Raw genomic sequence first — 16,938 nt, 5'->3', positions numbered from 1 at the left:
ACAACTGAAAGTTTTAGTAACAGGATTTGACCTTCGGTGTTTGGAGTCTGGGGCGATCGAAGTCATTTTCTATTTATAATTATCAAGTTTATCAAGTTATTCAGCTCTCAAAGTTATTATTGATCACAAAGAGGTTGTTCTATAATTCACCAAAGGGCGGTGCATTTTGGCCAATAAGTGCGACTTCCTGGTCCAAACTATCATATAAATAAAGTGGGAAATAATATTAAGTATATATTCAGAAAGAAGGGCAACACGATCTTATTTATTTTATTATTTATTCATAGAATTATATTTCACAGGTCTATCGACCTCTACGAAATAATTTTAGATTTATAAATTGTCTAATTCTTCATCTGTCGTCCAGTCGTCAGAAGATATGGACAGAAGAGAAGACGTTGTTTTGGTCTTTGTTCTAGATTTTCGAACTAGGCGAAGGTTTGTTCTAGGGCTTCCTCTTACATGCCAAACGAAATCGTCATTTTTTGAATTCATTTTTTTCGCCTTTTGGCACATATCTTTAATGATTTTTCTTTCGTTGATGGTGAAGTCGTCTGTGATGCTAAAGCCACCAATTTCATTGAATCGTTTCAGCTTATGCAGATTTTGCATTATCCGTTCTTTTTCCTCTATACTTTTTAAGATCAACTTGATTGGACGCCAATGTAGCCCTTTTTGGTTTTGTCCAATGCGATGATGGTTGGACGGTTTGATATCTTGAACGCCAATGTTACCTAGTATACCTTCAATATCTATTTTGTCCTGTTCCTGTTGTTCCTCTTTGTTGTCTACCTCTAATTCCACCATTCCATGTATAATAATATTTCGTTTTCTTGATTCGATGTCTCTTTCTTCATTCTTGTTTTCTTGTTGGTGTTCTCTCACTGCTGATTTGAAATTATCCTTGTGTTTCTTAGTTATTTCAGCGTATGTTTTTTCTGATGTTTTCTCTATGTAATTCGTCGTTTGCTTTATTTCTTCTTTTATAATCTGCTTGGTTTTTATTTCAAAGTCAGCCATCTTATTGGTTAAGATGTTTTCGATATCGTTCTTAAGGCTGCGGTTCTTGGCTAGCTGGTTTTTGAGCTTTTTAATGACGTCGTCCTTCTTCTCAATCTCCCTCTGCATCATATGATACGAGTTCTCACCTATTTTACTCATTAGAGATCGTGTTATCCGCACGCAATTCTGACATAGATATTGTTCGTTATAAGTGTTGGCAAAAATTTGCAGCTGATAAAGCGGTAATTGTGTGCACTCGTAGTGTACCATGCGGTGGCATTTTCGGCATTTTAGACGGTTTTGGTCATCGTCATCTGAGCAGGAGGTGGGAGTGCATGTTTGGTTTTGTTTAGCTTCTTCAAATGGTTGTTTTTCTTGCTTTTTGTCGGTTTTTTCGTTCATGATCTTCTACGTTGAGTCCCAGAAAGGAGGTTTCCCAATCAATGGCATTCAGGGCAAGCACGATTCCCCTCTCATCAGCACGAGAAAAGTCCCAAATCTTGCGTTTATAAGCTGGAGGGAATATAGTTCGCAAGTTTAGTTTTACGAAGGGTATCTGGTGGTGGCAACGTGGATTAAGTGAAGGTAAAACCCCGGAGTCTACAATAGGAGTCTGCGAAGATGAAAAAATAAGATCAATGCAAGAAGGAGAACATCCAGGACGAAGATGAGCCGGCTCATCAATTAGTTGATGTAACCCATATTGTGAAGCTAACTCGCTAATGTCCTCTCCTTGAGAATTTGTAATGTCACCAGTCCACCAAACTGAGTTTCTTGCGTTAAAGTCACCGAGGAAAATAGCTAAAATAGGAGAAACATCATAAATTTTTCTGATAGTTTCCTCCAATTTTTGTTTGAATGCAGAAAATTCTTCTGCATTTTGACTAGGAGTTCGGTAGAGAAGACAAAGAAGAAGTTTTTTCGAACCAGAATTAACCTCACAAACAAGGCACTCGTCAAGAGAAGACAACTCAGGCCTTCTCTCAACAGAAAGATCCCTTCTATAACAAAAACAAACACCACCTATTTTTGAGTTAGATGGGTGATCACATCTGAGCAACTCATAATTTTCTATCTTCAACCTCGAATCATCGCTCTCGATAGAGGAATCAAGGAACGACTCACCAACACAGAAGATGTCAAACTTATGAGCACTCAGAAAGGCAGTAATTTGAGCAATCTTTGAAAATTTATCAACCCAAACGCTGTTTAGATTCCAATGAGTAATTGATAAGGTGTTATCTTTCTCTCTCGGCCCCGGGTTGGACTCGATATCTCCCGCTAAAAGAAGTAGATTAAGCTGAAAAAGTATATAAAAATATTGTAACCAGAAAAGATGGAAACGATAGGGAATAAGATTTGGTAACCCCCCAAACGTAAGGTTGCTGAAACGTGCTGAAATTATACCCTACATAACGATCGATGATTAAACCTACGCAAATGCTGAAACATGCTCAAACGGCAACAAACGTACAAATGAGATTCATGCGGCCCAAAGCCATTATCTGTTAGATAATTTTAAACTAACGGCTTTCCGTTGACATTCCGTTGACAGCTATAAAAGCTGCAACTTAAACGATGAAAGACGGAGATTGAAAGAGACACGAATAGAGTATAACCTTATCGGGAATTTGTATTTAGTTAAAATTGGCATCGTCTTAAAACCTGAGTTACAAGATGAAAACCATGATGTCGATGTTATTATTTGTCTCCTTTTTCACTTTTGTTGAGAACTCCTTACATGATCATTGTTATATTGTTAGTCATACAGTATGTAAGTATCACAAAAAATCTTCTTCAAAATCGACTTTTAAGGCAAGGCATTATTGCCGACCCAAAAAATTTGGATTTAATTCTAAATTGTCTCATGAATTACGGCCAGATTTAATTTTTCAAATTTCTCCGAAAGAGAGGAAATCGTAAAATTTAATCCCGACCAAAAAAGAGGATGGAGAATTAGTCTATATCTTTCCAACCATTTTTATTTTCTAGGTCCACCACAAGGCGATGTTCCTCAAGACAAGCAAGACGAACGAATGATATCTGAAGAAGTGCTCGATCCAAGCAAACAAACGAGGGAAGATGACGTCATATACAAGCTGATACAAGAAATTGAAGAAAGCGACAAATGAAGGAATGAGTGGATTTTTTGACGACGTATGGATGAAAGAAACCCGGCGTTACAAATCTTTTATATCTAGCTTAAATTAACAACTTTTGATCAAAAAATAAATGGATTTAACGAAATTTTAAAATCAGTTTAATTTCTTCATCTTGAGACGGTAATAACAATTTCACACTCTATTTTTTATAAGAACCAGTAGATTTTTGATGAGGCTCGGCTGTTCTTCTTTTTGCCAAAATGAGCCTATAATTGTTCTTATCATATTCTTATTTGAATGAGTGAAATTAAGCTATTTTATGCTTTATACCCTATTCTAACCACTTTGACACCTAAATTGATTGAAATTGAGTAATTCCAGGCTCAGCATTATTCTTAAATTCTTCTTATTTTGGCGATTTTGAGCCTCATTTTTCGTATAGAATAATTCATATAAAAAATAGAGTGAAAGACGGAACAACAGCGTATGAAAAACTTTAAACTTGAAAACGTGCATTTCTTAAAAAATACAATTCTCCGGGAAATATTATCACCATCTACATTTTTGCTCCCCAATATCTAGAAACGATGTCTGATAATTCGGCCTTGTATATTAGTTAGGGAACTTGAAAAAGATGCCACAAGCCGCCAAGCATATTCTTGAAGGTTAAAATAAAATTAAGAAGAAAAATAGAAGAAAAGGAAATTGTACATGGCGTAATGGAAAGGATTTTTTTAATTAGTGATGACTTCAGTTAGTCAAAATTTAAGAAGCAACGAGTCAAGACTTTACAGTCTAGTAGCTGATATTCATTGTGTAATGAGAATAAAAAAATGCTCAAACGGAAATAAGAAGAAAACAACAGATCAAGGTCAAGTCGCATGTGAGTCAAGGTCAACTTCCATTACATTTTTTTCTCACCAAAGATTGTTTGCTTTATCTTTCCAAGGTCATAACAACATTCAAGATAAATATTTTGGTGGTTCTTAATTTATCGAAATTTCGAATCATCATTTCATGGTTTTAATCATTTTCTTTTACAATCGTGGAGAATAATGGCGATGTGATGTTGGCCAGGTATTTCATTTTAAAACATTATTAACACACGCGATCGTAGCACGAAGGTAGAGCATACAGCTACGGTGCGCAAGGTTGTGGTTCGATCCCCAGCCGGGTCATACCAAAGATTTCCAAAATGGTACTTGATGCCTCTCTGCTTGATGCTTAGCAATTAAGGGAAGGATCAATGGTAAGTGGAGCAATCCAGGGAGAAAGACTCGCGTCCTACCCTTTTTTCGGGTAGATAGCTATCGAAAGAGGAGCCTTTGGGTCGCCTCCAACTGCGGTCGCAGACTTACTTACTATTAACACACGTGTACATTTTGTATTGAGATCGATAAAGGGCCTTTTTGAATAGCAATCTGTTTCGCCTCAGTCGATTAAAATAATACTACAGTGGAGCCTCTTTAAACCGAACCTCTATAACTCGAATGTCTCCTGAAGTCGACAATTTTCCGTCAGTTATCAATGCCTTGTGAAGCTTACTCCATAACTCGAAATTTCCTTGACTCGAACAAATTTGTGTTCCCCGTGCCTGTTCGAGCTATAGAGACTCCACTGTATTTGAAGACAAGACATGCGACGATGTTATATATTTCGAGAAGAACAATTTCAGCAGCTGAGCCAGGAACAAGTGCAGTCAGCAGTTATTTTATCAGTTAAAACTGTTATGATAACCTTGAAAATCTATTTTTCCTAGATTGTATATACCGTAAAATCAACACCTTATCAGCGTCCATAAGGTCCAAATACCGTAAGCAAGCGATATATAAACGTTGAAGCAGGAAAATTAAGAAAAACTTAAATTCTTACCGGCATTTTGCTTCTTTCTTCTTCTTCTTCCTCGAGACGTTTAACATATTCGAATTCTTTTTTCTCCAGTAACAATTGCCTACAAAGAAAAGATTTCATGAAGTTGCAATGACTGTTTCAAATTGAAAATTTTTTAAGAGCATGTAAGCCTTTTCAACACAAGGTTAAATGTTTATAGTGGTTAGAAAACAGATTCAAAATATTCAGAATATATCGGTGTATTCTCGTGTTCTGTGAAAGTTAAAGTTTATGTGATTGAGCTCGTTCGACCGGCCGCAGCGAATGGCCGCAGCCACAATACCCGAAATCTTCCGAGCGAAAATCTTCGAGCTTCTTCTTTAGTACAGTGGAGTCTCTATAACTCGAACATTAACGTGGAACGTAGATTTGTTCAAGTTATGGAAAATTCGAGTTATTGAGGCTTTACCATTATTTCCTTGCATGAAGGGCCCCAGAACCATGTACAAAATGGTGACATTCGAGTTATAGAGGTTCGAGCTATAGAGACTTTACTGAATTGAAATTCGGGATAACAGTGCAATAAATTATTTTCCGACCGATCAATCTCAGATCACCGGTCAGGCAAATTATTGGTAGTAAAAGTCGATAAAAGTCTAAGATTCTTCCTATAACTGAATGAAAAACTCATGAGGCAAAGCTTTAAAAATAATAACTCTACATGAAATCTTATAATTCAGAGTGCTGTCTCAAAACTTTCAAAACGGAATGATCACAAAAGTGTTTCATACGATTCTCTGCTGTATGGTCTTTAAGAAGCGTACCGCAGCTGGACGAGCGGTAGGTCATTTGCGGTTTTTCACAAATTCCACTATTTTTCAATTTCCCAATCGACACCGTTTGAATATGGAACCGTTAGTCTGGCTGAATTTACAATCATTCATATCTTTGATTTGAGTTTTTGTAAGAACATTTTGGTAAGAACATTATAATAAGATCACAATTATTTTGAGGTTAGGATTCTGGCTTTTAGAGATGATATAGCTCTTCTAAACACTTTAATGAAAACTTGAACTGAAATTTAAAACTTAATTGAACTTAGAAAATATTTCTCATTGCAAACAAAGACTCTATAAAATCGCAAAATTATAAAATTTTTAATCACCTCTTATTTCAATCATGTATTACACTACAGAAAGAATATTTGTTTTCGTCGAATTCCAATGCAAATTATTAATTTCTTATCATTTCATATCATTCAATGGCTCAGTTTTATGAATACAAAAATATTTCAATGTTTGATGAACTTTTTCAACAAAGTCTGCTTATTTTGTACATTTGAGTCGACTGAATCCCGCATATTCCAAAACCAAACGGTTTTCAGTAAAATCAAACGAGCCGCCTCTTTATAGTCTCCTTTGGCGCGAAAAGTCTGTAGATAATCTATTCTTCTTCACAGAGGGTAATTCATCATTTCTACAAAGATATTGGATTGGTAGGGTCATACGTTAAGGAGTTTTATATGGGTATAGGATTGATGCGAATTAATATATGTAATCGTCAGCCGTGCAAAATTACTCGAATCTGATTGGTTTAGAGGAGTGCGATTAATCGTTAATTGTACTATTACCACTTTTTGCACTCTTCGGCGGGGGGACACTTTTGTCCCCTTATTCTTTTCTCTCCCATGTCCTGTGTCAGAGACTTTTTTTGACGATTACGAGTACTAATCACATGATAACGAGTGCAATTCGAGAATAATTGCACGAGTGGTTTTTTAGTTTTCTCGTCAGAAAGGACGAGAAAAATTCGAAACAAAAAAATCACGAGTGCAATTTCCGAATTGTACGAGTTATTATGTGATTACGAGCTAATCGCACAATAATGGGTTTCACAGCTTTTTCCCAGTTAGAAAAGTAAATTACAGAAATTAAACTGAAAGTTTTATATTTTTCTCTTCTCTCTATGTTTTTTTATTGTTGTTTATAAATTTTCTTTCTCACAAAATGAATTTCGAATGCAATTAAAACGTTCGATGAAAAAAAAAATGTAAGAAAAAACATTAAAATCAATTTTGTAAACATTGGCACTGATTAACGATTAATTGCTCTGTTTGAAGAGGCGCCAAATAAGAAAAAATAACTCATCGTGCGAATTAAAGATATTATTTTTCATGATATAGAAAAGAGACGTGCGTTTCTATGCTGACAAAGCAAAAAAAACAAAAGAATTTCTTAAGATTTGTGCTCGCGCGGCGCGGAGTTCAGTTGGTTTCTCTTTTGTTGAAAAATGCTGTGAAAGCAAAGGTTAGGAGCTATGTCCTACTGGTTATGTCCTTGAGATGGCATATAAAAACCTTAGTGGATTTTTCAACGAGCTTCCAAAAAAAGAAAACCTTATGAGGGTCGAAGAGGCTGAGCAAATTCGTGACAAGAAGGAGTGTTTTCTGGTGGTTTTTTTTTGACCCATTATTCTGTATTGGGAAAGTTTAGCAAGAGAGAAACTTATAAACAAAAGAGGGCGGTAGAAAGGGGAAATAAGGAATGAGCAAGGCAAAAACAATCAGATTAAAACAATTTATTCCTGCATATTTTTGATAATCTTTTTATACTATTCCCGCAATTCAAAAACAATGAGATTATTATATAAGATATATTCTCCGAGCAGATCCTAGTCACCCCACGCATGACACGTATTCAATCTTAGATCACCGCTCCGTAAAAAGGTTCTCCCTTGGTGGGCCACTTTGATTTGGGATAAAGTTAAATGAGCTTTTGAACACAGTCAAAACAATCACATATCGAATCAAAGTTCAAAATAAACGATTTGATTGTATTGGCTGAACAATCCTTTTTAGAGGGTGACTTGATTTTTGTGATCCATGGATAGGTTTTCGAGTACTCTATCATTTACGGAATACCTTCTTTACGGACTACGGATTGTATAATTGAAGGTTTGAAGACTAAAGGATGTTTCTGTAAAACACCAAATAAAACAATTAAAAAGGATAACTATCTACATTTTTGGAAAATTAATAGACAAAGTGATATCATTTGATTTGGACTTTGATTGATTTCCGCTGAAAACAGATTTTCTTGGAGCCAACAATCTATTTGTATGGAAAATTTAGTAATCAGTCGACTTTTTCAAACATGAAAAATTTAACAAAAAGTTGTTTTTACAATAGTTGATCATACTAATGTCTGGACAAAAACTTAACTTTCGTGCCAATGCCTTTTGAATATTTGAAAACAAAAATTTTGAGTCGAGTAGGAGACAAAAAGTTTTTCACCATATGTGACAAAATGGATTGAAATTTTTATGAGACTAAGAAATGAAAAAAATTCATTTTGTCGAAAAAATGGAAGGTTGGAAGAAAGTGAACATAACGTTTGGAGCAGTACTTCATCATATGGGTTCGTCTATTCCTTAGCTAGGGAAAAAGAAATCTATTTTGACAAAGAAAGAGAAAAATAATACTTCATGGACATAGAAAAAAAATGTGACATAGCAGAGAATATTAGAAAAAAGAAAAAAATCTAGACTTTTCTAAAACTAGACTTTTCTAAAACGCGACAGTGCAAAGGATTTCTTAGTCTGTATACTAACCAATGGATTATAAAAGGAACATCAATAATTTATCTCACTCGGGTACCTCTAGGGGCCATATATAAAGGAACGGACATATAATGTAAAAAAGAGACATTTCTTAGTTTCCTAGGCCTGTGCGAGGACTACTTGCAGAGAGCTGACGAGAATCTGTTTTTTACGTGTTTTAGGTCACTATTTTCATCAATAAAAATAATTAGGGCGGATATACCAAATTCAGTGAAGAAAGACAAGCAAACATCGATACACAAAAATGCAGGGAAGAGGTAAAATATCAATGTTTTCGACGTAGAAGTTCTGGGATTTGGTACGCTTTGGTAACATTGCTGATGTAGAGAGATTTTACATCGGACAAACGAAATAACGTAGCAAAGAGAGAATGCTGTATTAGCCGTCTGATATTTGGACTATCTTTTAGTTAAGTATGGCGATCAAATTTCATCTACATTTTGTATTCTTAAGTCTAACCGTTAATACAATACTATCACAAAATCCGAATTGCCGCAGGATCTTCTTCCAGCGCACACAAAACACTGAAATCACAGAATGGGACCATCTTTTAAATGCTGTTTACGTAGCACCCATAGAAACGGATTTTTCTGTGTATATTGCAGAACGAGGAGGAGTCACTTTTTCGTATGATACAAATCGAGGAAACTTCATTTTCGCAAAAGAGACAACAAAAGAAATTTTACTTAAGTTGAATAGAGCCAACACGTCAAATATTAATACCTATACGGACAAATCAAGAAACACATCTTTACAACTATCATTGCAATGTACCGATACAACAGAATGTCCGGCAAATGTTGACATTCAATTCCATCAACAAGGAAATCGGGAATTTCGGGAATATAGATTTTCACCCGACGCCAACATCTTCATAAATCATCGTAGAGTTTACAAAGAAGAAAACGGAGAATACATTTTATTTCACAACCGAACCGGATACTGGGACATAGCTTCGATACCAACTCTTAAAACTCAATATACAGTACGAAACCAGGCTTTCAGGTTAGAATTTATTAGTGAACAATACTGGTTCAATCAGTCAGGACATCCGATAAAAGCAACACTGAAATGTGAGAGGAAGCAAATCGACAAATGCAAGTGTCTGAACTATGGAAAGTGCATAGAAAACAAAGATGGCTATTGTTGGTGTGTCTGTAGGTACGGCTTCACAGGTCAAAACTGCGAGACACAAATCACGAAAAAGTGTCCAAAAATAAAAGCACGTTGGTTTCGAACACTCAATTATGAATTGGGAGCAATAGGGACGAAATCGTGCCCCATTGGAAACAGGACATTGGTTATGTCATGCCAGATGGGTGAGAAAGGACAACCGGTTTGGACGACGTCGGGAGATTGCAGAATTTCGCCAGGGAAACGGAACGACACCAAAGAAGAAGTATTACAGAATATGGTCGAGTACATGGAAACATTCAAGAAGAATAAAAAGTTAGCTGAAGAAAATGCTGGCAAGGATGTAGAAACACGAGGCGTAGAAATACGTGACGTAGATACGGGAAGGGAAGATCAAGAACAAAACGGTAAGATTTCCTTGATAAATTTCAAACAGTGGTCATTTCGAGTAGCCATTCATTTGTTTTCAAACGAGTTTTAGACAATTCTACAATTCTACTATATTGTCTATTCTAGTTATGTTTATTTTCTGAAAATGTCATAGATGCTTATTGAACTAGAAGTTTCAACCCCAATGTTTTTGTAAAACTAATACTTGCAAGATTTTCGAAGGATTGATCATAAAACTACCAAAATGTTTTACAATCTTTTATCAATTCAGCTGCTAGAAGTTTCAACCTTAGATCCGCTTCTTACAATGATAGGATTTTCTCTTTTTTTCATTGCACAGGAAGCGAAGACCTTGAGAACAGTGACGAATACACAATTACAATCAAATGTATTTTAGTGTTGATGCCATCAGTATTCCTTCCCTTGGTACACCTTCTGGCGCACTACTGCATGGAAAATAAAATGCCACCTTTCTTCAGAACCATGTCTAAACATGCTTATATCGGTAAGTTGCACTCGTAATCTTTAGATACATGAACTTAAAAATTATGAACCTGTGTCCATCCTTTATCAAAATATTAAAGTCTCCTTTTAATACAAAATTCAAGAACAAGAGAAATAAGAAGAGCCCTATTTTGTTAATCTCGACAATATCAGCATATGTCTTACGGTCTTACAGAATCACTTTATTCCAAACTTTTGATCTAGCTACTTTTCAGTACACAATTAATATTTTCCCTTGTTACCGATATAACGATAATTTCAGCATCCATCCGGTAATAAAAATTAATCTAGATTAATCCAATTATTTGATGTAATGTCAAAAGATATTCGACTCTCAGGTAATCAAAAAGTCGTTTTATCTAATCAATGATAATTTGCAGCAATAAGATAATTGAATAAGTGTATATTCATACATTTTCAGGCGCCATGTGGTTTTCAGATAGTCCTCTTCCCCGTCCCTCGTTTACAACAAAGTCAATTTTGTGGTGTTTCCCTTTTAATTGCCATTGCGAATGAAGGTTAAGCACAACTATGTTCAAGTGTTCAAACCGAGATCTCGAACATTTCAGATAACGTTGCTGAATGAGAGACCAGAGTAACCGACTTTTGAGTGCCAACTTTTTTTCTCCGAGTGGGTACTAGTTATGGGCTATTATAATTGAGGGGATTTTGGATGTTTTCTCTCTCTCTCTTATTTACCCCTAAGCTTTAATTCTGAAAACGTTTCACTACTATTTTTCTAAAGGTGTAATCATATGGTTCTCCTACATCATCGCTTACCAACAAAAAGAAAAACGTACAGAACTGACCGATTTCGCTTACTACCTAGCCCTAGTCTTCGTATTGACTGGCTACCCATTTGTCGTGTGGGAATCTTTATCCAACTCCACCGAAATGAGATACTTGCATCGCACCATCAACAGTGAAGGTAAGGGCAAATACATAGAGCATTTGATCGAAGCTGACCCGTCTATCACACTACAAATGGAATGTTTCCGAATGGAGAAACGATCCCGGTTGAATTCGCAAAGAGATCAACACGGTCACGTCAGATATCGCCGTGAAGCATACTACAGAGGCTTAGTCACGTGGTGCGGTGACAAGCAGTTCCATTTCAAGTACTGCAAAGATCTATCTTGTCTATCTGACATTCAAAAGTCTTTGAAGATGTTAAAAGGAGCTCAAGTGGTACGTCTAGAGATCGACAGTAAGGTGAAGTTCGCAGACCGGGAAACAGCTCTTGAGTTTAAGAACATGCGGGATGCTTTTGTTGAGCAGAATAAACACCATGACAAACATTACAGATTCTGGGTTGGAAAGGATATTCCAGGATTACAAAAAGAATGGCTTTACTACAACGATGGGTTGCCTGTTTGGATGTCGATGAATATCTTTGTTGCCTGCTCTTTCTTATGGTTATCATGGCCTTACAGAATTCTCTTCAATCTTTACACAGTCAAGAAAACATTCAAGATCGTCAAGTCAGTCTCCAACTCATGCCCTATTATCATACCAGATTCAATTAACTCGACAACAGCTCAGGCTACCATTTTAGATTACAAAAAGAACAATAATGAGGTCTCAGCATCTACCACGCTTCTGATCGGTGCAAAAGATGAGAGATCGCACTCCTGGCTGCTTGAAGAGCCCCCGACATATGATGAATCGATTTATTTCAGGAGAGCTTCTTCTCCCAGGGCAGTTTGAGAAGGAAGAGTTAGTCAAAATATTGCATAAAATAATAGGGAGCAACATGTTCATATAACCACTAGTGTAGGCTCAGAGAGACTTTTTGATCAAGAAAAAACATTATTGCTATTGGTTTTATCCTTTCAATATGTACATGTATTTGATATTGAGAAAGAAAAGAAACGCGTGAAAGCATAGAGATTCTGAAAGTTGTGGTGAATGACGTATGTATTCTTACCGACAATATTGACCATAACCAATTCCATACTGCATTGACAATGCATCTAAGTGGTTTTTCTGATAGAATAGAAATACAATTTTGTATTAAGAGTTGTATTCAAGTTAAACTGTCTCAAATTTATTAGATAGAAATACCGCCATATCAATAAAACAAAGGCAACATTTCGAAAGGTTTTTGTAAGGTTTTTATGTCGCTAAAGCTAAATAAGCTGATACAGTGTAATATAGATGTTATATGATAATATCATAATTGTGACGAGATAATATTAGTGTGAATAAACAAGTACAATATTATGTCTTTCCGTTTTCCTTATACGAATCCTTACTTATTCCGAAAAAGGAATTTCGTTACAGATTTTAAAAACTGCAAGTAGTTTTTAAGTGCCTTAATTTAGGTTTAAAAAGTAGAGTTTTAACTCTGAGTTTTAACATGAGACCCAAGACTTAGTAGCACCTTAGGATCTGAGAATCTGAGGATTCAAAAACTTGGGAATGATCCAACTAATAGGTCGAGAATATAGTCTTGAAGCCAATGTAACCCTCCTAAATCGAAATATTCGATTAAATGAAGTAGAAAGCCTGAAAATGTCATTCTCGCCCGAACTTTTAATTCTGCAAAATGCTGAAATACCCAGAAATGTCAATATATTCTGACCATGATCGTAGATTCAAGTAACTTCTTATAAAATGAAAAAATACAAGACTTGTTCCTTCTTTCAAGACCTCGATGCACCTGATATACTACTGATAGCTCTCCTCCCAAACTGGTGTTTTAAAACAGAAACCCTCCCCTAGTCTAGATAAGCCTCTCCTTATTCTACCTCTCCAACTCATTTCAGAGAATGCTTTACTTTTGATAGGAATTTGAACATTTCAGCACAAGATTTTTGTTCCTCTCCGAAGGTAGGGGAGGGTGTCACTCTTTCACCCTCTTAATTGTTGTGCATCAAGATGAGAGGCACAAGTATCATTTTTGTACTAAGTACGAAGTACAAAGCTTCGTTAGCCCCAAGTGAAGAGCATTGGTACCTCTGGTCTCAGGCTCAAATGGGGTCAAAACACCCCCTCCTCATGCAGGGGAGCCTCTAGCCACAATACTACAATGTTATCGTCAAGCATAAGAGGTTTGACAGTGAAGAGAGCGGATTATTTAAGGTTATTAGCGACCGTAGCATGAAGGTGGAGTATCCAGCTACGGTGCACAAGGTTGCGGGTTCAATCCAGCCGGGTCATACAAAAGATTCCCAAAATGGTGCTTGATGCCTCTCTGCTTGATGCTCAGCAACTAACTAAAGAGAAGGATCAAGGGTAAGTAGAGAAACCCAGGGAAAGGAGTAGCACCCTCCCCTACCTTCGGGTAGACAGCTAGAGAAAACTGCGGTCGCAAACTTACTTACTAAAGGTTATTATGAATGTAATTATAGGTCAAAGAAGGAAAAATAACCGAATTATGTATTTTCCTGTGCACGCTCGATGTCAACAAAGGAGAAATCAAAAAATTATGCAAACAGACGTTAGAACCTATAGTTATAAGAACCGAATGTCGATGGTAATATCTTAGATCGGTCATTTTAATATGTCAATCAAATAGAGATTCATATCTAATTGTCGAAATTCCATGGTACAGTACAAAGCTTTTCGAAACCGATTCATGCCATGTCATTTAATTAATTTCAAAACTCAACCTATCCTGTTCGTCTTATTTAGGGCAAAAGTGATGTAACCTAATGTAACCTAATCCTCCTTTTTTCGTTTATTTGTTGTTTTTCGGGAGCTTTCGGTATAAGTGATTAATGCTGTTAATTTTGTCATTTTCGTTAATGAATTTGGTGGTTTTTACAGCTCTGCCTTTGAAACGTGAAAAAAATCCCTGCGACGTTTAAGGGTAAAGGTGGATTTTGGCACTGATTGAATTTTGAACTTGAGTTTTAATATACGTATCATTGAATACTTCTCAGCACTGACTCTTTTACAAAATAACAATAAGTCTGAAATTTTTTTGTCTCAATAAGCCATCAATGAAAAGTAAAGTTTGAGAATTTACAGCTTTTTTTCAGGCTAAAGTTTTCAAAAAAAAATTCGAAAATGAAGGCCAATCTTCTTTTTTTTTTCTTGAATTAGTGTGCCAGTAATGAGATGAAATCATTAAATGCACTTTTACCGCATTCGACTGAGACTCCTCCAAAACCCGCTCATTTGGCACCAATCTTGTGGGTTACCATGACAAAAGGAAAATACATTGTGACAAATTTGGAACCTATTGAATTTAAAATTAAGAAAACCTCATTAAAGGTAGCCATTTTTTTAATTTTTCTTAATTGGATTTATAGTATTGTCTTTACAACTAACGTCAACGATCTATTGTCAAACAATGGTGGTTTTTTCTCTTTTTATGATTATCTGTTCCTACTGGTTTCCTTTTTACATTTCATACTTCGACGTAGGAGAGAGCAGTGCAAAATTGATTGAGAAAAACCATAGCATTATTTAGCATTTTGTTACAATACCATCGCTGCACAATTCACAAGAGTTTGAAGGTACCCGATTACTAAATTGAACCTCGTAAAGAATTTCATTTAAAAGTGGTATGAAAAAAGAAAGATGTTGAGCCAAAAGTTACAACAAAAGTCAAAGTCATTAGATGTATCTGCCGACACGAGCGTTAAGAGATCATTACCAAAGAAGCAAATCTCTATGACGGACCCATTGCAGAGCAAACGTCAGAACTTCCTACGATCGCACATCGATTTGGATTCAAGCTATAACATGTCGGGATCACCTCCAGGACATATGGATACCGTGCACTCCAAAATGACAAAAGATGCTACTAACTTCACTGCCAAACAAGGACAATGCTCCAATGCTGAAAAAGGTCTTCTTCGCAGATTCATGCATGTTCAATAAGCAACAATGAGAGATCGACTCGCTATAAATAGCTAGCCTAAACCATTCACTGATTGTGGAATAGATTTAAAGGAAAACTTTAGCTAGCAAAGTTTACTTTGTCAATTGACACTTGGCTAAAAAAAGTAGACGAAATAAGGAATCTGGGCAAACCTTTGCAAAGGGGCAACAACATCAAACGTTAGCGAGCAAAAACATTATCTTATCAAATAAATGGTCAGATGAATGGTTAGATAAAGACATTCCTATCAAGGATTAATCAACATTACGTCGAAGTGCGTTCGGAACAAGAAAAACTGAATTCAGTATACATAACAAATATATACTTTCTTAAACATTTTCGTAGAATAACCCAATATAGCCTAATTCTTATCAATTTGAGTTAGATATTTATATTCTTTAGTCTTGTACCTATATTTTTATGACGTGTAAATTATATATTACATAATATGTTTATTAGTGTATATTATTGTCCAAAAATGGAAAAAAAACTAATACAGTATCAAAGAAATTCAAAATGAAATTTCCAGGTTGCTTTTGAGGATCCTTATATTTTGTTTTGAGCAACCTTTTGTTACTTTCTCATTTGAATTATAACTAAAATTAATTTGAACCCTCTAAGCTAAGTTTAGTCTTACTCCCGGGGGGGAGGGGGGGGGGGGTACTAGGGTTGGTGAATGAGGGGTATGTGCGGACGGGACCTCCGAAAACCGACCCTTAGAGAGACCAAATTTTAGTGAAAAAGTGACCCTTAGAGAGACTTTTTCGAAAAATTTTCTCTGATTTTCAAAAATTTCCTACCCTTAGTGAGACTTTTTTGTAATTTTTTCTCTCAAAATCAAAATTTTTTTCTAAAAATCGTGATTTTTCCCACCCTTAGAGAGACTACTTAAAAATTTCCTGATTTTTGTAACCCTTAGAGAGACTTTGAAAGGTGAAAAACCCGACCCTTACCGTCCGCACATACCCAGCACCTATTTTTGCCTAAGTACCCCCCCCCCCCGGGTCTTACTTCCTTTTTGTATCTTTTTGTTTCATAAATCCCTCTAAAGTCTATTCCAAAACCTTTGCTCTTGAAGGAGAACATATATATACAGTTGACTCTCTCTAATTCGGGGATCAAAAATTTTTTTCGAATTATAAAAGATCCATATCACTAAGAGTATTTTATATGAATCTCAAGTAATCTTTCTGTAATTTAAACTAACTTCAAGTCTAAGGGGACAAATGTTTTAGTTCAAATTACAGAAAGATTCGAATAATAGAGGTTAGACTTTAATTAAAAGTAGTACCTCGTTGAAAATCTAATCTTAAGCGGATGAGAAATGGAAATGAAAAAAATTAGGATTTTTTCTAGTGGGCGTAATGTTGATCCTTATTGGACTGATTTAGCAAATCTTTACGTTTAATGGAGGAGAGATGTTTTCTTTTCAAAGTTGTTAATCTGGCTAGCTAGGTGTTTAACTCCTTCAGAGCCTTTCTTAATGGTCATTTCAGACCTTCTCAAAGTGGTTTTTCTAATTTC

General features: G+C 35.8%; 2 protein-coding genes across 2 annotated transcripts in view; one reads left to right on the top strand and one right to left on the bottom strand.

Moving 5' to 3' along the window:
• Positions 1 to 16,938, bottom strand: part of LOC136823703 (CLK4-associating serine/arginine rich protein-like) — a 53,952-nt gene that overhangs the window by 24,681 nt on the left and 12,333 nt on the right. Inside the window, exons 10-11 of the mRNA XM_067079870.1 lie at positions 12,508 to 12,566; positions 4,977 to 5,055 (exon numbers count right to left, since the gene is read on the bottom strand). Coding sequence (XP_066935971.1) covers positions 4,977 to 5,055; positions 12,508 to 12,566 — 138 coding nt within the window. The remainder of the gene's footprint in view (positions 1 to 4,976; positions 5,056 to 12,507; positions 12,567 to 16,938) is intronic.
• LOC136823702 (uncharacterized) lies at positions 8,650 to 12,468 on the top strand. Its single transcript, XM_067079869.1, has 3 exons — positions 8,650 to 10,093; positions 10,417 to 10,581; positions 11,326 to 12,468. Exons 1-3 carry the CDS (start codon positions 8,968 to 8,970, stop codon positions 12,285 to 12,287), a joined length of 2,253 nt encoding a protein of 750 aa, XP_066935970.1. The 5' UTR covers positions 8,650 to 8,967; the 3' UTR covers positions 12,288 to 12,468.

This window comes from Clytia hemisphaerica, unplaced genomic scaffold (genome assembly GCF_902728285.1).
Source record: "Clytia hemisphaerica strain Z4C2 unplaced genomic scaffold, Clytia hemisphaerica genome assembly, whole genome shotgun sequence".
NCBI lineage: Eukaryota > Metazoa > Cnidaria > Hydrozoa > Leptothecata > Clytiidae > Clytia > Clytia hemisphaerica.
Note: the sequence above shows the minus strand (reverse complement) of the source record. Positions and strands in the feature narration are given on the sequence as shown.